The sequence below is a fragment of the Plecotus auritus genome, assembly GCF_963455305.1.
Source record: "Plecotus auritus genome assembly, chromosome: X".
Lineage (NCBI taxonomy): Eukaryota > Metazoa > Chordata > Mammalia > Chiroptera > Vespertilionidae > Plecotus > Plecotus auritus.
This window is the reverse complement of record NC_137784.1, coordinates 45,558,253-45,582,436: the sequence shown is the minus strand read 5'-3', so window position 1 is coordinate 45,582,436 and position 24,184 is coordinate 45,558,253. Positions and strand designations below refer to the sequence as shown.

Genomic DNA, 24,184 nt, shown 5'->3' with positions numbered 1-24,184 from the left:
GAGATGAGGGGTATGTGCTGGGGCAGACCAATGTAATTATCCCTTTATTCTGTGGGCTCCAGAGAAGGTGGGATCATAATGGGGCTTTGGGCAGGAGCTGGGTCCTGGGGCCCCTTGGACCCATTTCCCCTGATTGTTTCTATCACAAGGCTCCATTCATACCTTCTTCCTGACTCAAACCATTTTTGCTCTCAGTTGTAGGCCCCAGAAGAGAGGCATTGCTGGACATACAGGCCAGCCAGCATCAGGGAAATCTGCTCAGAACCTCCCAGACAGCAGGAAGACCCAACCTTACTGATGTTACCCAGCAGGCTTCTGACTCATTTCCCCTGCCTGCCCTCACTGGGCACCAAACAGCAGTTGAAAGTGAGAGTAACCTTTTTTCGTTACTTTCCCACTCCTTTGGCCTAGAAAATATAGAATGAACTTCCCTGTGGTGGGCACTGAGAGATAGGGATGAATAAACCATGTTCTCACTCCTTAGAGCCCTCTTCCCAGTGAGAAAGAACTGGGAATAAATGTCATAAGGGATCTGTGGTATGCCACCACAAGTTCTTTGTATTTCTCAGGGTGAAATTTCCAGGGTGGTGGTTGACTCAGGTCAAGTCTAGCTATAGTATCTCCAGCCACAACTCTGGGGATAGTAATTAACTGTGTGAGACAGTGAGCATCTCTGTGGGGCCAAGTTTGGGCCTTGAGGAGGGAGGGGAGCAAGGGATGGAACCAGGCAACTCTCCAGTCAAGAAGCTGGTCCAAGAAGTGGCTCAGCCAAGGAAAGATGGAGAAGGATTATGCTATGAAAATGCCAAGGAGGGCCCTAGCCCAGTGGTCGGCAAACTGTGGCTCGTGAGCCACATGCGGCTCGCGAGCCGCGGTTTGCCGCTCTGTTGACAAATGAGTTTGCCGACCACTGCCCTAACCGGTTTGGCTCAGTGGGTAGAGTGTCGGCCTGTGGACTGCAGGGTCCTGGGTTTGATTCTGGTCAAGGGCACACGCCCGGTTGCGGGCTCAATCCCCAGTGGGGGGCGTGCAGGAGGCAGCCGATCAGTGATTCTCATCAGTGATGTTTCCCCTCTCCTTTCCTCTCTGAAATCAATAAAAAAAAATGCCAAGGAGGAATTTAATGAAAATGTTATGCTAGAGCCCTCTGTCAAGGGTTTTAACTTGAGTTAGGACCTCTAGGGACTGCTCAACACCTTTTAAAGGATATCCTGAATATCTCTGTGGCTATGTATATAATTTTTCTAGGCCTGGTCCACAGATCGAATCCAATTACTCAAGGGACATTGTGGGGTCCATGAGGCCAGCAGCCCAATGGGGTTAAGATTTCCTGTGCTGTGTGGACCTAAGCATTAAGCACAGGCCAAGCAGTCTCCTCTACTTATTAATGCCAGTTTTTCTCTTACTCTTTGCTCTCCTGCCACAATGACAAATGCATCCTGAAATGTCAGAGCTGCAGGAGCCCTCAAGGAGCATGCCATATCTAGTCAAGAGATTTGCAAAAGTACTCTGGGAGATAGCTCAGTGCCTGCTCCACGAGAAGATGAGTGCTACAATCTCTTGGTTGCCCTCCACCACTTCTCTAGAGCAGCCTGAATTTTATCTACTATGTATGTATTAGTATTCTACATAGGATTTTTAAATTTTTTGCAAAATGGGTTTTGTGGCTAAAAAGTTTGGAATCATAGTTTTTTTCCTTTACTGATTTGAGAGAGAGAGAAACATCAGTTTGTTGTTCTACTTATTTATGCATTGAGAGAGAGAGAGAGAGAGAAAGAGAGAGAGAGAGAGAGAGAGAGAGAGAGAGACATCGATTTGTTTTCCATTTATTTATGCATTCATTGGTTGATTCTTGTATGGGCCCTGACTCTGGCTATTGGACCCACAAACTTGGTGTATTGAGATGAAGCTCTAACCAACTGAGCTACCTGGCCAGGGCCTGGAGATCATAGTTTTAATCTAGACCCCTCATTTTAGGCACTGAGACACTGAGGCAGACAAAAAGGAAAGGAAATAGCCCAAGGGCACGGAACAATTTAATAGCTTGGTGTAGATCCACATTTCTTGCAAAATCAGCATCACCTGGGGACTTGTTAGACATGTAAATATTTAACCCCACTTCTAACCAGAATCAGCAAGGTTGAGATGAGCAGCAATCTAGTTTAACAAGCCCTTCACATGACTCTGATGCATGGTGAAGTTTGAGATGCACTAGTATAGAGTAGAAAGCTACCCAAAGACCTATGTTCCAGGCAAGTTCTGTCACTTAATGAGTACAACCCGAGGCAAATAATCCCACAGTTTATTCATCTGTAGGAGAATACTATTTGCCTCACAGGCTTGTTGCAAGGATCAAAAAAGATAACATGTGAAAGTGCTCTGTAAAGCTTATGATGCTTTGTATATATGAGTGATATGGGTTCATATCAGAGTTGGTGGGCCTTGATCTCAGGACTCAGGTCTTCATATAACCTTGGACAAAGTGCTTTGTCCTGGCCTTCAAAGACCTAAAGATGAGGAGCAGGCTATCTGAGCTCATTTCTAGTCCAGGTCAAAGGAGAGTTAAGAGGCAAGGGTCATTGTTGGCTGAAATCCTCCTAAAACCTGGGATTTGTGGAGCCAGGTTCCTGGGTGGGCTGCTTCAGATGGCAGAGATAGGGTGGGGATTGGGATGAGTCAGGGGTGTGGGGAAGGACCAGCCAGGAAAGACATTAGCCCAGTGTCCTTGGACCTTTTCCTTCTGACTAGAGATTGATTAGAAACTCTTTCAACTGCACACATTTAACTGGGAACAGAGTTGGGAGTCAAGGGAAGGGAGCATAGATTATATTATTTAACAACAGTAATTGAGATTCACTCTTTCATGATTCCTGCCCCAAAGGAACTTCCTATTTTGTGGGGGAGTCTGCTGTGCCAACACAATTATAACAGAGTGACATGTACTAAAATAGAGGTATTGTTCAAGATACTTGCAAGGCCCACTGGAGGGAGGACTAACATTATCTGGACAAGGAGGTGGGACAGCTTAATAGAGAAGGTTACATTAGCAGTGTGTCTTCAAAGTCAATAGAGTACTAGTCACAACAAGGATTAGAAAGAAGGGAAAAGTCTGGAGGGGATAAGAAAGAGCATGGCATATTGGGGCACCTGTGAAGGGTTCAGGATGATTGGAAGATGTATTATGTGAAGAAAATGTAGGTCCTGAGGCCAGAGAGGTAAGCTACATACAGTGGGTTATGGTCAGACTAGTTGATTTTCCACCTATGATTAGGGAGAGTCATTGAACATTGAACATTGAATTGTTCCTTCCTGAAATTCTATTTTTATTACTTTCCCTACCCTCATGCTGCTACTGCCCTCCAAGAAAGTCTTTTTTTAGAAAATTAAATGTATTAGCCCTGCCCAAGTAACTTAGTTGGTTAGAGCATTGTTCCATACACCAAGGTTGAAGGTTCGATCCCTGGACTGGGCATATACAAGAATCAACCAATGAATGCATAAATAAGTGGAACAACAAATCTCTCTCTCTCATCAATAAAAAATTAAATGTATTAGGATAACATCAGTTAATAACATTATATAAGTTTCAGGTGTACAATCCTATAACAATGAAAGTCTTAATTTATTAATTTATTCCTCTAAGTGTACTTCATTCCCTCACTAGAGTGCAAGTTTCAGAAAACAGGAACTGTTTCCTCCTTTTCATCTCTCCCTAGCCCAATATAGGCCAGGCCCCTATTTGGTACTCGGTAAGAACTTGACATAAGTATGCCTGAGAAATGTGTGAGAAGGCAGCAAGGGGAAGGACACAGAAAGGAAGAGGGTGGGGAGAGATGAGCACTCTTACTCTCAAGAAGGAAAATGAAAGAAAAAAAAAAGATAGTCTCAGATTCACGAATAGCCCCTCCCAAAGGCTCTTAGGCTGAATTCCTCTGCAGCTGTGGCCACCTCTGCCTTTATAATGAGACTGGCCTGGAGTGGCAGGGATGGGGTGAGTAGGAGGCTCCAGAGGGGACTGAGGGAAGAGCAGACCCCTGTGATAAAGGGCTCACTGGTCTGGAGCACTGAGGCCTGGGTTTCATTCATGGCTTTGCCACTAACTCCCTGTTAAGCTTTGGTCAAATTTCTTCATTTTTAGGAATCTCAGTTCCCACACCTATAACCTGATAGAGTTGATGCTGCTCAGTACTCCCCGAGTGACTTCTGTGAAGTATAGAGTGCCAGATGGCTTCTAGCTCTAAGGCCCAGCAGATGATGCCTCTGTGACCCTCAGGCTATTCAGGGGTTAAACTATAGGTTCCTTACAGAAATAAGCCTCAAATCTGAGTTCTCCACCTTGTTCTGACCCACCAGTGGATGCCTTGCCCCACCCAAGCCTGTGGGAATCTCCAGTTGACTACCATTTAGAGCTGTCTTAGACAAAAACTGCTCCTGTGATAAAATTCAGTTGAACCAATTTGGGAAGATCCCTCTCCTTATAGCTTATCTCAAGATGCCAGTTCCAAGGACAAAAATTTAATTATTTTAGGAGCAAACCAGAGTGTGTATGTATGTAGGTGTGGTATGACTTTTGGTGTTGTTCTTAAAGAAACAAAGCCATTACTGGTTAGTAAACAAATAGTTTATGCAGTAAATAAGTGTGGTTACAGTTCATTGTTGTCAAGTATACACCATTTTCCATCACTATTATAGGTTAAACAAATTAAAACCTCATAGTCATAGCACATTCATGCTAGTAAGAACATATTGCAAAGCATTGCACAGGCATTATAGAGTCAGACAAAATGGGATGGAATATGTTTTCACTCACTTCTGGTTAGCTTTGTATATTTTGTCATTGAGACTTACATTATGTTTGGGTCAAACAAAAAACCCAAAGAGATTTTATAAAAGTTTACAACCATTAAACAGTATTGTTTAATCCTACAAATAGATAAAGCAAACTACTATAGCTCAATGATTCACAAACCAGGATGGAAAATAGTCAGTCTGCCTATGTATATAGCTAGCTACAATATGGATACATATTGAACATTCTGAGTCTTTTCAAAGGCATTGACTACTTTAGACAAGCAGGTTTCCAAAATATACTGGTTTGGTTTCCAATGAGAACTAACGTCATTTTATTTGAAGACTATATACTCCTCAGTGTCAAACCTGAGGAGAAGCAAAGTAGGGGAAGGCAGAGAAGGGTTAGCAGGAGACCTGAGCAGGACTTTTTGGACAGCTTAACATTACTTTCCCTGTATAGTTCCAGACCTGGTTCACAGAGTAAAACATAGTGTATTAAAATTGGCCCTCAGCCCTGACCAGTGTGGCTCAGTTGGTTGGAGCATCTCCCTGTGCCCCGAAGGGTCATGGGTTTGATTCCCGGTCAGGACACATACCCAGATTGCAGTTTCGAGCCCCGGTTGGGGCATGTACGGGAGACAACTAATCGATGTTTCTCTTTCACATCAATATTTCTCTCCCCCCTCCCTCTCTCTCAAATCAATAAAAACATGGAGGGAGGGAGGGAGGGAGGGAGGGGGGGAAATTGGCCCTCAAAAGGGGCATTTGTATAGCATAGATATAATGGTATCTCCAAGAAGGAAGGAAAGAAGGGAGGGAGGGAGGGAGGGAAATTGGCCCTCAAAAGGGATATTTGTATAGCATAGATATAATGGTATCTCCAATGAATATTTTTTATATTAGAGGAAAACCCAGCGCCAAAGGTTAATGGGTATCAGTGTTTGAATATTGTATAAAGACAATTTATTCTAAAATAGAAAAATGGGATTTAGAAGTATTCTGGAAACTAGCAGAGAGAGGGGGAGAGAGAGGGACAGAAATAATTACTTAGAAGAAAAGTTTGTAGACCATTTCCATAAGACATCTGTCCTCCCTTGCATACCTTGCACCTTAAGAGAGAGTGTAGTGGCTGTATGCTACCTTTGAAAAGGTTCCCTGGATTGAACATGCCACTCCAGAGTCACACTTCCTCAGGTTGAAATAAAACATAACAACAACAAAATCTACAAAATCTAAGGTCTGAACAAGCGTAGACTTTCCATGAGTTCAGAAACTCAGTGGAAGAATTAAAATTGCAAAGCACCTCTTGCAAAATGTACTACTGCTTGAAAACCACACAAAACACTGTGTAGTAACCCCTGCTGAGTGCTTTGAGGTAAATATACTGAAGGACACTCACTTAGGTCTATAAAGGAAGCTTGATTTCATTATCAAGCCAAGGGGGTTCCAATGCTTCTTTGTATTTGCTGTGTTATAATTACAGACACAATGGAAAAGTCAAGAAGTGTGCAGGCCTCAATGTAAAGAAAATGTTTATCTAATAACTTCACTAAGAAACAAGCTGGATTTATGCATTCATAATTGTATAGCTCTACTTACCAATTCTTGCAAATGATTCACTAACATACTTGATATACAAAATTCCTTTTGCAAGGACATATTAAATTTAATAGGCTAAGGAGAATTTATTGCAATATAATGCTTGAAACTGTATATACAATGTGCACATAGTAATAAAGAGGCCTTGAAAAACTGTCTTTGTCTATGAACTACTACTGCCCTTTGGAAATAAATGCTCTCTCATGTCTCCTGGGCTACTTCCCCGTGACACACAGTGCCACAAACATCATGGTGAAAGTCAGTACCAAACCTAGTTTAAGATGAGTTTTGTACATTTGTTACTATACAATCAGGAAAAAAAGAGATACAATTTGTATCAACAAAAGGTCATTTCTGGTTATTTTAGGCATTGCTCCTAGCAGCTTTGGTTCATACACATTTTATGAGAAGAGAATGACAATTGTTTTTAGGAAATAAGAAATACATATTCTGCCTTAAAAATATTTCCTGCATTGGGTGGAGCTTATACTTTTTTGAGTACTAAACATGAACATGTTCAAGATGAATTGTAGCTGACAAGATTAATCTTGTGCTTCCTGGTAAATTGTGCAGGTAGTGGACACTGGTGCCATTGATGATTTTGGTAGGAAGATGAACTAACTGGCATACAGGCAATAGAGTCCTCTAAGATTGTCAAATACCTTGATTTAGGACAGATTTAGAAGATGCGAGAAGTTGAAAGTATGAAATGGTGTTTGTGTGAAATAGGAAGCACTTCAGTGGCAGCTGTTATTCTCTATGGACCTACATTACAGAAAATACTTTTACACCTCAATATGCTGGGGGATGGAAGAATCAGAGGGTAGGACATGAATGTGAAGCTATGGTTAAAAGAAGGGAAACATTTGTTGATATACAGTTTTGATCAACTAGGACAGATATGGAGAGCCAATAAAGAGTAGGCAAGCCATTATCAAACCACCAGAAACAACCCTGAGTACAGCCTCACATTCGGAGTGTTTCAGAGTAAGAAACATTTATAGGCAGTGTCATACCTTCTCATGAAGAAACAAAAGGCCAAGGCCAGGCCTTCTTAACTTTTATGAAAAAATGACCATAGAAATTATCAAGTTCCAGCTCACAAAATAGTGATCTGGTCACGGTTCAAAATGCTGAACTATACAATAGATTCAAAAAGGGGGTTCATTTACTACAGCTTTAAAAAAAGAAAAACTACAAATGCCTCTTCTAGAGGCATTTAGCTATAAAGGTTCCCACCCTGAGCAAGATAACAAGTTGTGCAAATGATGCCACTCAACCCAAAGTCCTGCCTTCTTTAGTAATGCATCTAAGAATTATCTAAGGGCAAGTTTACTCTCTTGGCATGTATTTGAAGTGCATAACTGAGCCAGCCAGCTATTAGAAAAGATGCAGCATCCTCTTTTGGAAGCTACCTTTTTCTATCTAGAAAATCCCCTGGTTTTGTTTCCTAAAGAAATTCTGCTCCACCAATGTTCGATTTCATTACCCAAAGAGTGGACAGCAGGAGAAAGTGGATTACATGTCTGTGCACTGTCCTCCATTACATTTCATTCTGTGATGTTGAATACTGCATAGATCAAAAGTCCAAAGCTCATCCATTAGACCCTTCTTGAGTGCAGCTTTTTGTTCATCATATAATGCCTCATGAGTTTGGCCATCTTTCTGGTAGTAAATTCCTTGGCCCTGGTCAAACTCTTCTGTGCTTGTCTAGCACACACCTACTATGCTTGAAACTTGAGCTTATCAATCAGCTATTCTGCAGAAGATGTCAGCAATCTGATCCCTAAATTGCTGAGGTGAAGAGACTTAAAAGCTAACAACTGTTAATAAATGTTCATAAGTAAAAAAAGTGCAAAGGAAATAGTTTGCTCTGTTGCCTAAGAAAGCAATGTTCAAATATTGGCATATAATTTCACTTTAAAAATTAGTTGAAACTATGAAATGTGACATAAAATTTTCAACTCAGATTTTGATTTATTTAGCTGTAGACTAAGGACTGTGCAGAGCCTATCTTATCACTATATAAAAAGTTATACAGAGATACACATTTCAAACTAAATGCATACAGTCATACATGCAATATAATTCTTAGCAGTAGATTTGAAATATAGCTCTAGAAGCTTTGATGTGACTCTATAGCTTGGTTAATAAAGATATTAAATGGTCAGATATCCATGCAATAAAGTATGCATTTGCTTTTAAATAGCTTTAAATATTCCTATTAAGAATTCTAAAAGGTTAATTCAACATATGACCAGATCTTGATGTTCTCTAAATTAGATATGTCATCGATACTTTGTAATATAAAATGTGTAACTATGATAACGTTCATAATGGAATCTCTTGGGGTTTCTTATACTTGGGCCTCTCCCCCTGGGTTATATCTCCTGCATGGTGCAGTGCAAAAGGGTATGAGACTTGGAATCAGAGGACTTGGGTGTGAGTCCTGACTTGGTCATTTGCTAGCAGTGTGACCTTGGCAAGTGATTTAATCTCACTGAGCTTCAGTTTCCTTGTCTAGCAAACACACATTAGTAAAACTTACCTCACAGGGTTGTTATGTGCTTCAATGACATTAACAGTCTGCAACTTTTAAAGTGCAACACATAATTATTAGTTACTGTTACCATAGTATTAGTGCATTATTAGCATTAATATTCATATTTGTATAAAGGAATAGATACTATGTCATGTCAACGTGCAGCCCTAAGCTTAGAAACAATCAAGGCTGCCAGCTGCTGGGCATCTGCTGTGTGAGGATTCTTCTCCATCACTGCAAGAACGATATTGGAAGGGAAAATATTGCAGAGGTTCTTGTAGGTCTGATACTGGTGCTCTGGGATCATATGCTCCCTGGAATCGTTGCACATTCCAACCCAAGGATTCCTCCAAAGCTGCTCCATCTTTTCAGGCACGCTCCGTACCATCACTGGTTCATAGCATGGTTGCATAAGGTTGTTACTCAAGGGATAGGAATGGTAGCCATAGGAGTCAGTTGTACAAGGCAGTGGGTCCCAGCTGGCATGTTGTTCCCGGCACAGAGGAGGTCGTCTTTGCCTCATGGGGTTGCTCTCATAGAGGCGGGAGTCAGAAATGCTGTCCATCCGAGTCATCACCAGGGCACGTCCTGGCTGGGAGGTTGCCCCAGGATGGATATTGTGAGGCATGGGGTAGTCTCCAGGACAGCTAGATCGTGCTCCAGTTGCTGGGTGCTGAGCATGCAGAACTAAGTGGGGGACTGACTGCTTGTGGGGGGCTTGCTTAGAATCCTCTGGGCCATAGCTCTGCACTCGCATTAAGGCTTCATGGTAACCATGAGGAAAAGGCTGAAGACGGTTTTGAGATGCTGAGCGATGCAGCTTCAAACTGCCTTCAGGATGGGCATCAGCTACAGCCAAGTACAGGTTGTTGTAAGAGGAATAGTTGTCATTCCTGGTATGGCTCATACGGCTGTCTGGACAGAGGTTGGGATTCCTGGCATACACACCCAAGTCTGATTCAGCCATGTAGTACTCTCTATGCATGCTGTTGATGTTCATTTTGGAGAAGTCACCTAACATTGAATAGTATCCATGGTCCCCCAAGGACTCAAACTTTGGGTATTGCTCGGCATAACTAATAGGGGTCCCATGGCTGTTGGTAACCAGGATTGGGGGGTACTGCATGCTGGCCATGTGCTCCAATGGGGACTTCTGGTGGGGGAAATGAGAGGATCCTGGCACAGGGCTACTGGCTGAACGGGTGTTGAGTGCACCCACTGCATGGCTTTTGGGAGGTGGGATTGTGGGGACACTTAGGGCGGTCACAAGTGAGGGTACAGAACTGGCCTCAGGCTTACGGGAAATGGACAGCCATTCCTCAGGTTCCACAGCCACCGATCGGATGCTGGGATCTGATTGGCGCTTAGGGGCCACACGCTTGACTTCTGAGGTTATCTCACTTTTGGCATTAGACAACCCTGTACCACATTTGGCCAGGGTGCCTTCGCTCATAGTTTTCACTGTGGATAGTTTGGCACTGATGCGGAGCTCATCAGCCACCGAACGCTGGGGTTGGTTGGCCCGCTCCGGATGGTAGTATTTGCACTTGTGGCCGTAGGTGCATTTTTTGCCTGAAAAATAATGCCTTGGGGTAAGACCTCTCTCATAGTGGTGTGACTCTCTGTGCCAGAAACTGTCGTAAAAATCTGATCACTCAGGTTAGAGTTTTACTGTTTGGAGTTAAGGCAAAAAAGTAACTTTCCATAAAGATGAGAGACAGACAACACCAAGGAGGCATCACACACTGTGAGGGGAGAGAGAAGAAGAAAGCTGGGGAAGGAAACTGCAGTGTGAAAGCTAGGAGCTAAGCAGATGAACAGCCTTCATTTTCCTATAATTCACAACTTTGCCTAGGCATAACCTGTGTGCTGAAGTGGTGTAGAGCAGCAGCAGGCAGTATGGTGCAATGCAAAGAGCACAGGCTTGGAGGCCAATCAGAGTTAAGTTTCAATTCCAGCTATGTCACTTACTAGCCATGTGACCTTGGGGAGTGACTACTTCCTGAGCCTCAGTTTCCTCTTCTGTAAACAAGGTTTGTAATTACTCCTATATTATAGGGTTGTTGTAAAGATTAAATAAAGATAATGAACATGAAAATACTCTGATTTAAATAAATGTTGAGGACAGAAACCCAGATGTCCATAAACAAATGATTACCCCAAAAGACTGAACATCCAAAGTAGCCTCATACCAGGCAGCCTATGTTGCACTGTTAGGCTCACAAACTTTGTAACAGAGGGACTTGAGTAAGATCATTAAAGTACTCTATAAGCCTGTATTTTTTAAAAAGTAAATGAAACCAAAGTTTAGAAGCAAATTGGAAAGTACAGATCTGAAGAGAAAGGTATTTGTTAGTTGACAGAGGGTGCAATCACCTGCCTGAGAGATAACCTTTCTTAGGGCAAAACTCAATTTGGCATTGTCCTTTCTGCTTCTGTAAGCCCTGTGGGGTTCTGCATTTCCCTGCCCCAGAAACACTGCTCAGAACAGAGGCAGCTAGAACACAAGTAACAACTAATTTTAACAAGTAACAACTAATCTTTTCAATTCTAGTTATCCTTTTCTCATGCAGTTTCTAGGATGTTTCTTTAAATACCTAAATGAAAATACATGAAGACAAGACTTTAACTCACAGAAAGTAGACAAGCCAGAATTTTCCATTTGAAAGGGAAATCTTGAAGAGAAAGTATTCACAGAGTCCTTATGCTTTCCTTAGTACAGAACTCAGTTTTCCACATAAGGTACTCACCATAAGGGCATGGTTGCTTCTTGTGTTCAGGAACAACAGGTCTCTTTCTTAAGAAATTTTCAAGGCTTGGGCCATGGCGTCCTAAAGGATCATCTGGAGGCATAAATCTGAAAGCAAGCAAGAGATAAATGTCTTCCCTTCTGTTCCCAATACCCCTTATCAGAAGTTTATACCTTCATTACTATTGTCACAGCCTCATAATTGCCCTTCCTGTCTCAAGTCTATCTTTTGCTAAGCCAGCATTTTTTCTCCCTGTTCCCCCTTGATCACAAAAACTGAATGATTTTTCCTGTATATAATTCTCTTATGGACTATATGTCCCAGCCAAACTAGCATACCTGCGGTTTTCCTCAACATGTAACCCACTTCCACACCTTTATAGCTTTATTCATGATGTCTCCTTTACCTGTAATGCCCAGCAGCCCCCTCTCCTCTATCTGTAAACTTCAGCTCAAATGTCATCTTCTCTGTGAAGCCTTTTCCTATTGTTTCACATAGATAAAACAATTTAAAAATTGTAACCATAGCACTTATCACAACATACTATGGTTGTCTCTTGTTAAGGGTAAGTCTTGTTTCTTATCCAGCATTTTATCCCCATGGCAGCCAGCATAATGCATGGTACACAGTAAGTGTTCAGTAAATATTTACTGACGTGAAATGAAATCTATTCCTAGTGGTAACTTGGATTTAGGCTATTCAAAGTCTACAGGAAGGAAACATACTTGTCATTCACAAAAGAATACATCAGCAATCGCTCTTCTATAAACTTCTTCCATTCTGGCTTTTCAACTTGAAGGTCTCGATAGTTATCATTAGATACAATGATACCATCGGAATCAAAAGCCAGTTTGACTATGAACCGGTCATCGTAGCAGACAACTCTCCTGCCTTGGACCCTTCGGGATGGTGTGAAGACAAGAATCTTCTCCTTCTCCAGTTTTCGTAGGATATCTTGATCTGTCAAAATATGGATTACATGGCACAGAGTAGAAATTATCTTTGGAAATTAACAACATTACGAATTCATAAATTGGTACTAGATGAATATATTATTTTCCCTTAGAGAGAAAGTGGCCTCTATTCCTGGCTATGGCACCAATTTGAATTGTGACCTTAGACAAGTCAACTTCCCCTTTGGATTTCAGCTTTCTTTTAGATAAAATGAAGGAACTGGAGCCCTGGCCAGTGTGACTCAGTGATTTGGAGAGTTGTCTCATAAACCGAAAGGTTGCAGATTAGATTCCCAGTCAGGGCACATACCTAGGTTGCGGGTTCAATCCCTGGTTGGGGAACATATGGGAGGCAACCAATCGATGTTTCTCTCTCACATCAATGTTTCTCTCTCTGTGTGTCTCCCTCTCTCTAAAAAGAAAAAAAATCAATAAAAATATATCCTCGGGTGAGTAAAAAAAAAATGAGGGAACTGGATTCAATAACAACTAAGTTTTAAACCTACCATGAAGATTGAGAAATATCACTGATATTCTAGAATTTATGCAGCTAAAAACTTAAGCACCAGCCTGGCCGGTGTTGCAAAGTGGTTGAGGGTTGACCTATGAACCAGGAGGTCATGGTTCAATTCCTGGTCAGGGCACATGCCTGGGTTGCGGGCGAAATCCCCAGTGTGGGGTGTGCAGGAGGCAGCCGATCAATGATTCTCATCATTGATGTTTCTATTTCTCTCCCCCCTCTCCTTTCCTCTCTGAAATAAATAAATTATATATTTTTTTAAAAAAACTAATGTACCAGTTTTTAGCTGCTGGAGAAAATAGGGCAGTATACTGAGGATGTGTCTGCCACTAGGAGAATAAAGCATCACTCCTAGGGGCTTCTGTTTTTACCTTCTACCCAAAGGAAGGCCACAGCTAAGGGAAAACATCAAGCTGTGGTATGTTAGTACTGCCCATCTTTGCTTTTGGCCTCTTAATTGTTGAGAAAAGGAAGGCTGCGGACAAGTAGGGCCAGAATCCACTCTCAGACTGAGTCTGGGAGCCTGTTCAGCTGCTGGCAGACAGCTCCAATAGCCATTCACTGGACTTTCTAATTTGTCACATCAGCCAATAGCTGATACTCAGAGGACTGGGGTCTATATGCTCTGAAATATAAAGAGCTAGCTTCACATATTATTGTTAGTGAATACAGTGAGCTTCCTAACATTAGGGCTGCATATGATTTTTGTGGATTTTTGGCAGTTTTGCCTTCATGGGCCCTTCTTCCATAAAGAAATATTTAAAATTATACTTTACAATTGCACTGGTATAGGAACAAATAATCTAGTTAGATATATTATTTAATCATCATTATATCCAATTTTTTCCTCCTGATGTTAAAAAGAAAATAAATTAAAGCATTTCTGCCCAGCCAGAGTGGCTCAGTTGGTTGAGTATTGTCCAGTGCACTGAAAGGTTGCTGGTTCAATTCCCGGTCAGTGCACATACCTGGGTTGCAGGTTGGATCCCCAATTGGGGCACATACAGAAGGCAACCAATCAAAGTATCTATCTATCATCTATCTATCTATCTATCTATCTATCTATCTATCTATCTATCATCTATCTATCTATCTATCTCTCTCTCTCCCCCTACCCCCCTTGTATTCAAGTGAGGACTTAAAAATAATTTAAAAAATAAAATTTTGAAATATTTCTGTGGGACCCTAAAATTATCATCATGGACCCTGGGCCCTGGGACTACTATGTCTCATGGATAAGTTGACTCTGACTGCCATGAGACTTCTCTCTCTCTATTCTACCCTCTAATTTCAAATACCACATCACTTCTCTGGTACAGAATGAGATTAATTTTCTACCAAAGTTTCTTTAGTCTTTTAGGAAACAGTCATGTTCATAACCAGATTCAACCTCCTTTAGTCTGTAGTCTATGGTAAAATAGAAAAGCATACCTTTTTTCAAACTGTGTGCTAGATTCTTTGCTGAATTGAAGGTGTCTCTATTTAACTGTTGTATGCCACAACAGAATGATGGTTTTATTTGGAAAAATATTCCTTTTTTTATCTCAAGAAAAACAATTTTAAATATATTACATGCAATAAACAATATTTCAAGAAAAAAGATTTTAAATATAATAATATTACCAAAACTGTACTTACATAGTATAATATCACAAAAGTTGTAGTAAATATTAAAAACCTGCAAATAACAGGGTTACTTCAATTATATTCTAAAGTATTTTTTCCCTCTGGCTCTATTTTTGTTCATTAGTATATGTTGTTCATTATATTCCACAAATGAGTGAGATCATGTGATATTTATCTTTCTCTGACTGGCTAATTTCACTTAGCATAATACTTTCCAGGTCCTTCCATGCTGTTGCAAATGGTAAGAGCTCCTTCTTTTTTACAGCAGCATAGTATTCCATTGTATAGATATACCACTGTTTTTTAATCCACTCATCTGTTGATGGGCACTTAGGCTGTTTCCAAATCTTAGCTATTGTAAATTGTGCTGCTATGAATATTAGGGGTGCATATATCCTTTCTGATTGGTGTTTCCTGTTTCTTGGGATATATTCCTAGAAGTGGGATCACTGGGTCAAATGGGAGTTCCATTTTAATTTTTTGAGGAAACTCCATACTGTTCTCCACAGTGGTTGCACCAGTCTGCATTCCCACCAGCAGTGCAAGAGTGTTCCTTTTTCTTCCCATGCTCCACAGCACTTGTTGTTTGTTGCTTTGTTGATGATAGCCATTCTGACAGGTGTGAGATGGTACCTCATTGTCATTTTGATTTGTATCTCTTGGATGATTAGTGACTTTGAGCATGTTTTCATGTCTATTGGCCTTCTGTATGTCCTGTTTCAAAAAGTGTCTATTGAAAAACTGCTGCCTCACACAACAATTTCAAAACTACAACTAAAAGACAAAATGTCTATCACCCAGAACAACGGGAAAGCTGGCTGAGTGGAAGTTCTACAACTAGAAGGAAAGAGAAAAGAGCATTGAGACGTGCACAAGTGCTGAAAAGCTGAGGTACGGAGGCGCACAAATCGGGCTGGTGACGGGCGACTGGGAGTGCTGCTTTTTTCAACCCGAAGGGAGACAAGCTCCCGATTACTCTGAACTCCAGTTTCTGGGGAGATGTGGGGGACCCAAACTCCTATGGGGAGAAGCTGGATTGTCTGCCATTGGGTCGGAAAGTGAGGGTGGCTTGCTTGCAGGGCTGCACATAGGAATAATTGCTTACTGTGCTGGGGCGCGGGACACGGTCGAGACGCAGAGCCGGCTAACTGGCAGCCATTGCTGTTTGCCACGCCCTAGCCTAGTGACGCCCTGAGACCCCGCCCCGCATAATCTACAAAGCCACCCAAGCTCCAAGCAGCGGCTTTAGCATATGAATGACCTGCCCTATCGCAGCTTAACCTAGCAAACTTGCAGCCCGGGTCAGACAGCTCCAAAACCTCCAAACCCCAAGAAAAGAGGAGAAAACTCTAGTTCTCGCTGTAGCTCCTGCTGGGTGGCCTCAGACAGTAGCTGACCTGCACCCTATTGGAGATCCAGAAGCCAGTGTACCTAGTGGTCAGTGTGAGACACCAGATTTCAGCTCCTCACATCCATAAGTGACACATTCAAGAGGCAGACTCAGTGAGCACCAAAGCCCCACTGAAACAAGTCCTGCTCCATAAGAGTGTCTCCAGCGCAGCAGTTCTTCCATTATAGACACAGCGGGTCCTCACAGCCAATTGGCCTGGAGGTCAATTCCTCCCAGTGTACCAACAGCAATCAAGGCTTAACTACACCAAGACTTTGCACTCAGCCCACAAAGGGGTGTACCAAAGGCGTCCACCTCAGGTGATTGGGGAGGCTGAGCTACTGGCCCCTATAGGTCACCTACCACACAAAGCCACTCCATCAACACAGGGAAGCAGCAAAATGCGGAGACAAAGAAACATGTCACGAATGAAAGAAATGGAGGAAAGCAAACTACTGGATGACATAGTGTTCAGAACCACATTTATAAGGTTACTCAAGAATCTTCTAAAAACAGCTGAGAAACTTGATGAGACCTCCGAGGAGCTTAGTGAGACCTTCAAGGACCTTAATGAGAATGCCAAAAAAAAAAAAAAAAAAAATGGAAAAGGACCAGTCAGAAATTAAGCATACACTGTCTAAAATAAAGAATATACAGAAACTCAATTGTAGATCAACATACCCCAAGAATCAAACTAAAGATCTGAAATATGAGAAAACAAAAAACACCCAACCAGAAAAACAAAAAGAAAAAAGAATCCAAAAATATGAAGATAATCTAAGGAGCCTCTGTGACAACTTTAAGCGTACCAACATCAAATTTTTGGGGTGCCAGAAGAAGAGAGAGAGCAAAATATTGAAAACCTATTAGAAGAAATAATGACAGAAAACTTTCCCTACCTGGTGAAAGAAATAGACTTACAAGCTCAGGAAGTGCACAGAACCCCGTAGAAGAGGAATACAAAGAGGACCACACCAAGACACATCATAATTAAAATGCCAAAGGCAAAAGACAAAGAGAGAATCTTGAAAGCAGCAAGAGAAAAACGGTTAGTTACCTACATGGGAGTACCCATACGACTGTCAGCTGATTTCTCGGCAGAGACTATGCAGGCCAGAAGGGAGTGGCAAGAAATATTCAAAGTGATGGACAGCCAGAACCTACAACCAGCAAAGCTATCATTCAGAGTTGAAGGTCAGATAAAGAGCTTCACAGACAAGAAAAAGCTAAAGGAGTTCATCACCACCAAACCAGGATTACATGAAATGCTGAAGGGTATTCTTTAAGAAGAGGAAGAAGAAGAAAAAGGTAAAGATAAAAATTATGAACAACAAAATGACATGAAATACATACCTACCAACAAGTGAATAAAAAAATCTGAAGAACAGAATGGACTGGTGAATATAATAGAATCAGGGACATAGAAAGGGAGTGGACTGACAATTCTCAGGGGGAAGGGGGTGTGAGGGGTGAGGAAAGAGATTGGACAAAAATCTTACACCTATGGATGAAGACAGTGGCGGGGGGTAAGGGCATGGGGTGGGGTGGGGAATCAGGTGGAGGGGAGCTATGGGGGGAAAAAAGAGGAACACCTGTAATAATCTGAACAATAAAGATTTATTTTTTAAAAAAAGTGTCTATTTAGATCCTTTGCCCATTTTTTGATTGGATTATTTATCTTCCTTTTGTTAAGTTGTATTAGTTCCCTGTATTTTTGGAGATTAGATGCTTATCAGAGATAACATTGGCAAATATGTTCTCCTGAGCAGTGGGCTTTCCTGTTGTTTTATTGATGGTTTCTTTTGCTGTGCAAAAGCTTTTTATTTTGATGCAGTCCCATTTGTTTATTTTCTCCTTAGTTTCCATTGTCCTAGGAGCTGTATCAGTAAAGATATTGCAACAACATATGTCTGATATTTGCTGCCTATGGATTCTTCTAAGATTTTTATGGTTTCGTATATTACATTTAAGTCCTTTATCCATTTGAGTTTATTTTTTGTGTATGGTGTAAGTTGGTGGTCTAGTTTCATTTTTTTGCATGTTTCTGTCCAATTTACCCAACACCATTTATTGAAGAGACTGTCTTGACTCCATTGTATGCTCTTGCCTCCTTTGTCAAATATTAATTGAGCATAATGGCTTGGGTCAATTTCTGGGTTCTTTATTCTATTCCATTGGTCTATATGTCTGTTCTTGTGCCAGTGCCAGACAGTTTTGAGAACAGTGGCTTTGTAGTATAGCTTGATATCTGGTATTGTGATCCCTCCAACTTTCTTCTTCTTTCTCAGGATTAATGCAGCTAATCGGAGTCTTTATTTATGCCATATGAATTATTGGAGAGTTTGTTCTAGGGATTGAATTGAACCTATAGATTCCTTTGGGTATTATGGACATTTTAATGACATTGATTCCACCAATCCATGAACATGGTATATTCTTCCATTTGTTTATGTCTTCTTCTATGTCTTTTTTCAACGTGCTGTAGTTTTCCGAGTACAGGTCTTTTACCTCCTTAGTTAAGTTTATTCCTAGGTATCTTAATTATTGTTGTTGTTGCAATGGTAAATGGGATTGTTTTTCTTTATGTGAGTTCATTATTGGTGTATAAAAAAGCCATAGATTTCTGGGTGTTAATTTTCTATCCTGATACACTGCTGAATTCATTTATTAAGTCTAGTAGTTTTTTTATGGAGTCTTTGGGGTTTTCTATGTACAATATAATGTCATCTGTGAATGACAATTTTACTACTTCTTTTCCAATTGGGATGCCTTATATTTCTTCTTGTCTGATCATTATGGCTAGCACTTCCAGTACAATGTCAAACAGGAGCGGTGAAAGTGGGCATCCCTGTCTTATTCCTGTTCTTAGAAGAAATGGATTTGGTTTTTGCCCATTAAGTATGATGTTGGCTGTAGGTTTGTCATATATGGCCTTTATCATGTTGAGATATGCTCCCTCTATTCCCACTTTGCTGAGAGTTTTTATAAAAAATGGGTGCTTTTTCTGCATCTATTGATATAATCATGTGATTTTTGTCTTGCAATTTGTTTATGTGATGTATCACATTTATTGATTTGAGACTATTATACCAGCCTTGCATCCCTGGAATAAATCCCACTTCTTCATGGTGTATGATCTTTTTAATATATTGCTGGATGCAATTTGCTAATATTTTGTTGAGGATTTTAGCACCTATGTTCATCAGGGATATTAGCCTGTAATTCTCTTTCTTTGTAGTGTCTTTATCTGGTTTTGGAATTAGGATAATGCTGTCCTCACCAAAAGAGTTTGGAAGTGTTCCTTGCTCTTGGATTTTCTGAAATAGTTTGAGGAGTATAGGAGTTCGTTCTTTTTTGAATGTTTGGTAAAACTCCCGTGTGAAGCCTTCCACACCTAGGCTTTTGTTTTGTAGGAGGTTTTTGATTACTGCTTCTATTTCATAAATTATTATTGGCCTATTCAGGTTTTTTTATTCTTCCTGATTCAGTTTTGGGAGATTATATATTTCTAGGAATTTGACTATTTCACTCACATTGTCCAGCTTGTTGGCATATAGTTGTTCACAGTATTTTCTTACAATCCTTTGTATTTCTGTGGTGTCAGAGGTTACTCCTCCACTTTCATTTCTGATTTTATATATTTGGGTCCTTTCTCTTTGTTTTGTTTTTTGTTTTTTTTGATGAGTCTGGCTAACGGCTTATCAATGTTGTTTTTCCTTTTAAGGAACCAGCTCTTGGTTTCATTGATATTTGTATTGTTTTTGTTTTTTTTAGTCACTGTGTCATTTATTTCTGCTCTAATCTTTATTATTTCCTTTCTTCTACTTACTATGGGATTTTCTTGCTGTTCTCTTTCTAATTCTTTAACTTATAGTGTTAAATAATATATTGCTGATTTTTCTTGTTTTTTGAGGTATGCCTGTAGTGCTATGAACTTCCCTCTCAGGGATGCATTTGCTGTGTCCCAGAGATTTGGGGTTGTTGTGTGTTCATTTTAATTTGTTTCCAGGAAGTTTTCTATTCTTGATCTCTTCATAACCCATTCATTGTTTAGTAACATGCTCTGTAGCCTCCATGTGTTGGAATGTTTTTGGGTGTTTTTACTGTAGTTGATTTCTAATTTCATTCCACTGTGATCTGAGAAGATGCTTGATATGATTTCAATCTTCTTGAACTTGTAGAGACTTATTTTGTGTCCTAACATGTGGTCTATCTTTGTGAATGATCCATGTGCACTTGAGAAGAATGTATATTCTGCCTCATTGGGGTGAAATGTTCATTAAATATCAATTAAATCCATCTGAGCCAGTGTGTCCCTTAGAGTATCTGTTTCCTTGTTAAGTTTTTATCTGGGAGATGTATCCAGTGAAGTCAGAGGCATGTTAAAGTCCCCTACTATGACTGTATTGGTGTTGATCTCTCCATTAAAGTCCTGTAGAAGTTTTTTTTTTAATACACTCTTTTTTTAAATTTAATAAATCTTCATTGTTCAGATTAGTACAATTGTTACTCTTTTTCCCCCCATAGCTCCCCTCCACCCGGTTCCCACCCCACGCTCTGCCCTTACCCTCCCCCACACTGTCCTCATCCATAGGTGTACGATTTTTGTCCAGTCTCTTCTCATACCCCCACACCCCTTTCCCCCCAAGAATTGTCAGTCCACTCCCTTTCTATGCCCCTGATTCTATTATATTCACCAGTTTATTCCGTTCATCAGATTTTTTTATTCACTTGATTTTTAGATTCACTTGTTGATAGACATGTATTTTTGTTCATAATTTTTATCTTTACCTTTTTCTTCTTCTTCCTCTTCTTAAAGAATACGTTTCAGCATTTCATATAATACTGGATTGGTGGTGATGAACTCCTTTAGCTTTTCTTATCTGTGAAACTCTTTATCTGCACTTCAATTATGAATGATAGCTTTGCTGGGTAGAGTAATCTTGGTTATAGATTCTTCCTGTTCATCACTTTGAATATTTCTTGCCACTCCCATCTGGCCTGCATAGTTTCTGTTGAGAAATCAGCTGGCAGTCATATGGGTGCTCCTTTGTAGGTAACTAACTGTTTTTCTCTTGCTGCTTTTAATATTCTCTGTCTTTTGCTCTTGGCATTTTAATTATGATGTGTCTTGGTGTGGTCCTTTTTGGATTCCTTTTGTTTGGGGTTCTGTGTGCTTCCTGGACTTGGAAGTGTTCTGTCATTATTTCTTCAAATAAGTTTTCAGTATCTTGCTCTCTCTCTTCTTCTGGCACACCCATAATTCCGATGTAGGTATGCTTGAAGTTGTCCCAGAGGCTCCTTACACTATCTTCAAATTTTTGGATTCTTTTTTCTTTTTGCTTTTCCAGTTGAGTGTTTTTTGCTTCTTTGTATTTCAAATATTTGACTTGATTTTTGTGATCCTCTAGTCTGCTGTTAGATCTCTGTATAATATTTTTTATTTCAGTTAGTGTATGCTTAATTTCTAGTTGGTTCTTTTTCATATCCTTGCGGGTCTCGCTAAATTTATCGGCATTTTCTAGAAAATTCTTGAAAAACCTTATAACCGTGGTTTTGAACTCTATATCCAGTAGTTTGCTTTCCTCCATTTATTTTATTTGTGATCTTTTTCTTTGTCTCTGCATTTTGGCTGCTTCCCTGAGTTGATAGAGTGGCTTTGTGTGCTAGGTGTCCTATAGGGCCCAGTGGCTCAGCCTCCCCAGTTACCTGAGGTGGACACTCTTGGTGCACCCCTTTGTGCGCTGTGTGCACAGTCTTGTTGTAGTTAAGCCTTGATTGTTGTTGGTATCACTGGGAGGAATTGACCTCCAGGCCAACTGGCTGTGAGGATCAGCTGTGTCTATGCTGGGAGAACTTCTGTGCTGGAGACACCCTTATGGAAGAAGACTTGCAAAAACCTCTGTGCTAGGCTTGAATGGCGCGGAGTCTCAGGGCGGAGCAGACAGCATTGGTTTCCTGTCAGCCCTGCCCTAATTGGCCCCTGTGTCTCAGTGTCCTGTGGTAATTGTTGCAAGCACCTCTAAGAGAAAGCCGCTCTCGAGTTCCGCCCGCTGCCAGACAATCCAGTTTCTCCCCGAATGAGTCTGGGTCCCCAGAGTCTCACCCAGAACTGGAGTTGAGTGCAGTTGGGAGCTTTTGTCTCCCTCCCACTTGAGAAAGCCAGCCGCTTACTCAGTTGCCCACCCTCTCTGTGCACGTGCCTCAGTACCTCTGCCTTTCGCAGTTCCTCTGAGTCTCAGTGTGCTTTTCTCTTTCCTGACAGTCCAGTTTCACCCAGTATGAGTCTGGGTCCCCAGAGTCTCACCCGGAACTGGAGTTCAGCGCAGTCGGGAGCTTTTGTCTCCCTCTCGCTTGAGAAAGCCAGCCATGCACTCAGTTGCCAGTCCTCTCTGCACGTGTGTCTTGGTATCTCTGCCTCCTGTAGCTCCTCTGAGTCTCAGTGTGCTTTTCTCTTTCCTTCTAGTTGTAGAATTTCCACTCGGCCAGCCTTCCTGTGGTTCTGGATGATGTCTGTTTTGTCTTTTAGTTGTAGTTTTGAAATTGTTGTGTGAGGCAGCAGTTTAGGTATTTACCTATGCCGCCATCTTGGTTTCTCACTTGTAGAAGTTTTTTTAAAATATATTTAGTTGCTTCTCTATTGGGTGCATATATGTTTACCAGGGTTATATCCTCTTGTTGGATCGATCCCTTTAGTATTGTGTAGTGACCTTTGTTGTTTCTTGTGATGGCCTTCATTTTAAAGTTTTTTTTTTTTTTGTCAGATATGAGTATTGCTACTCCAGCTTTTTTTTTCTCCATTTGCATGGAAAATTTTTTTCCATCCCTTCACTCTCATCCTGTGTGTGTCTTTTGTTTTGAGGCAGGTCTCTTGTAGACAGCATATAGTTATGGCATGTTTTTTTATCCATTCAGCTACCCTATGCCTTTTGATTGGAGCATTTAATCCATTTACATTTAGGGTTATTATTGATAGGTACTTATTTATTGCCATTTTAATTCTTTATGACTAGGTTTCTCTCTCTGTTTCTTCTTCTCATTACAGCAATTCCTTTAGCATTTCTTGTAATGCTGGGTTGGTGGTGATGTACTCCTTTAGCCTATTTTTTTTTTCCCTCTGGAAGGTCTTTATTGACCATCTATTTTGAATGATAGCCTGGCTGGATATAGTAATTTTGGTCTCAGATCCTTGCTTTCCATTACCTTGAGTACTTCATGCCATTCCCTTCTGGCTTGTAGAGTTTCTGATGAGAAATCTGGTGTCAGCCTTATGGGAACTCTTTTGTAGGTAACAGTTTTCTTTTCTCTTACTGCCTTTAAGATTCTCTCTTTGTCTTTTTGGCATTTTAATTATGATGTGTTTGGGCACGGGCCTGTTTAGGTTCCTCTTGTTTGGGGTTCTCTGTGCCTCCTGAACTTGTGTGACTTTTTCTTTTACCAAGTTAGGGAAGTTTTCTGCCATTATTTCTTCAAACATCTTTTCTATGCCTTTCTCCCTTTCTGCCTCTTTGGGCACACCTGCTATTCCAATATTGTTATGTTTCATATTGTCCCACAGCTCCCTTAATCTGTCCTCCTGTTTTCTAATTGTTTTTTTTCTTTTTGGTTTTCTGATTGAGTGATATTTTCAACTCTGTCTTCTAATTCACTGATTCAATACTCAGCTTCCCCTAATCTGCTGTGTATACCTTCCCCTAATCTGCTGTGTATTCTTTATTTGTGTTATGTCATTCTTTATTTCAGACTGTTCTTTTTTCATAGTTACTATATCTTTTTTCATGCTGTTGAGCATCTTTACTATCATTACTCTGAACTCTGTTTCAGATAAATTTCTTCTCTCTGCTTCATTTATCTCTTCTTCTGGAGAATTCTCTAGTTCTTTCATTTGGGGTTGTTTCTTTGTCTCCTCATTTTGGCTTTCTATTTGGGTTTGTGACTATGTATTAGGTAGATCCCCTACACCTCTCAATCTCTAGTACAGGACAGTGTTAAAGGCTGTTTTTAAAAATTAGA

General features: G+C 40.7%; 1 protein-coding gene across 2 annotated transcripts in view; it reads right to left on the bottom strand.

Annotated features, from left to right (window-relative positions):
- Window positions 1-9,086: 9,086 nt before the first annotated feature.
- The window catches only part of ZC3H12B (zinc finger CCCH-type containing 12B), a gene marked incomplete at its 3' end in the record, with an annotated part of 330,007 nt that continues 314,909 nt past the window's right edge, over window positions 9,087-24,184 (bottom strand). For both annotated transcript variants that reach the window (XM_080652972.1, XM_080652973.1), the window contains exons 6-8: window positions 12,408-12,642; window positions 11,683-11,789; window positions 9,087-10,504 (exon numbers count right to left, since the gene is read on the bottom strand). In XM_080652972.1, coding sequence (XP_080509098.1) covers window positions 9,087-10,504; window positions 11,683-11,789; window positions 12,408-12,642 — 1,760 coding nt within the window. The remainder of the gene's footprint in view (window positions 10,505-11,682; window positions 11,790-12,407; window positions 12,643-24,184) is intronic.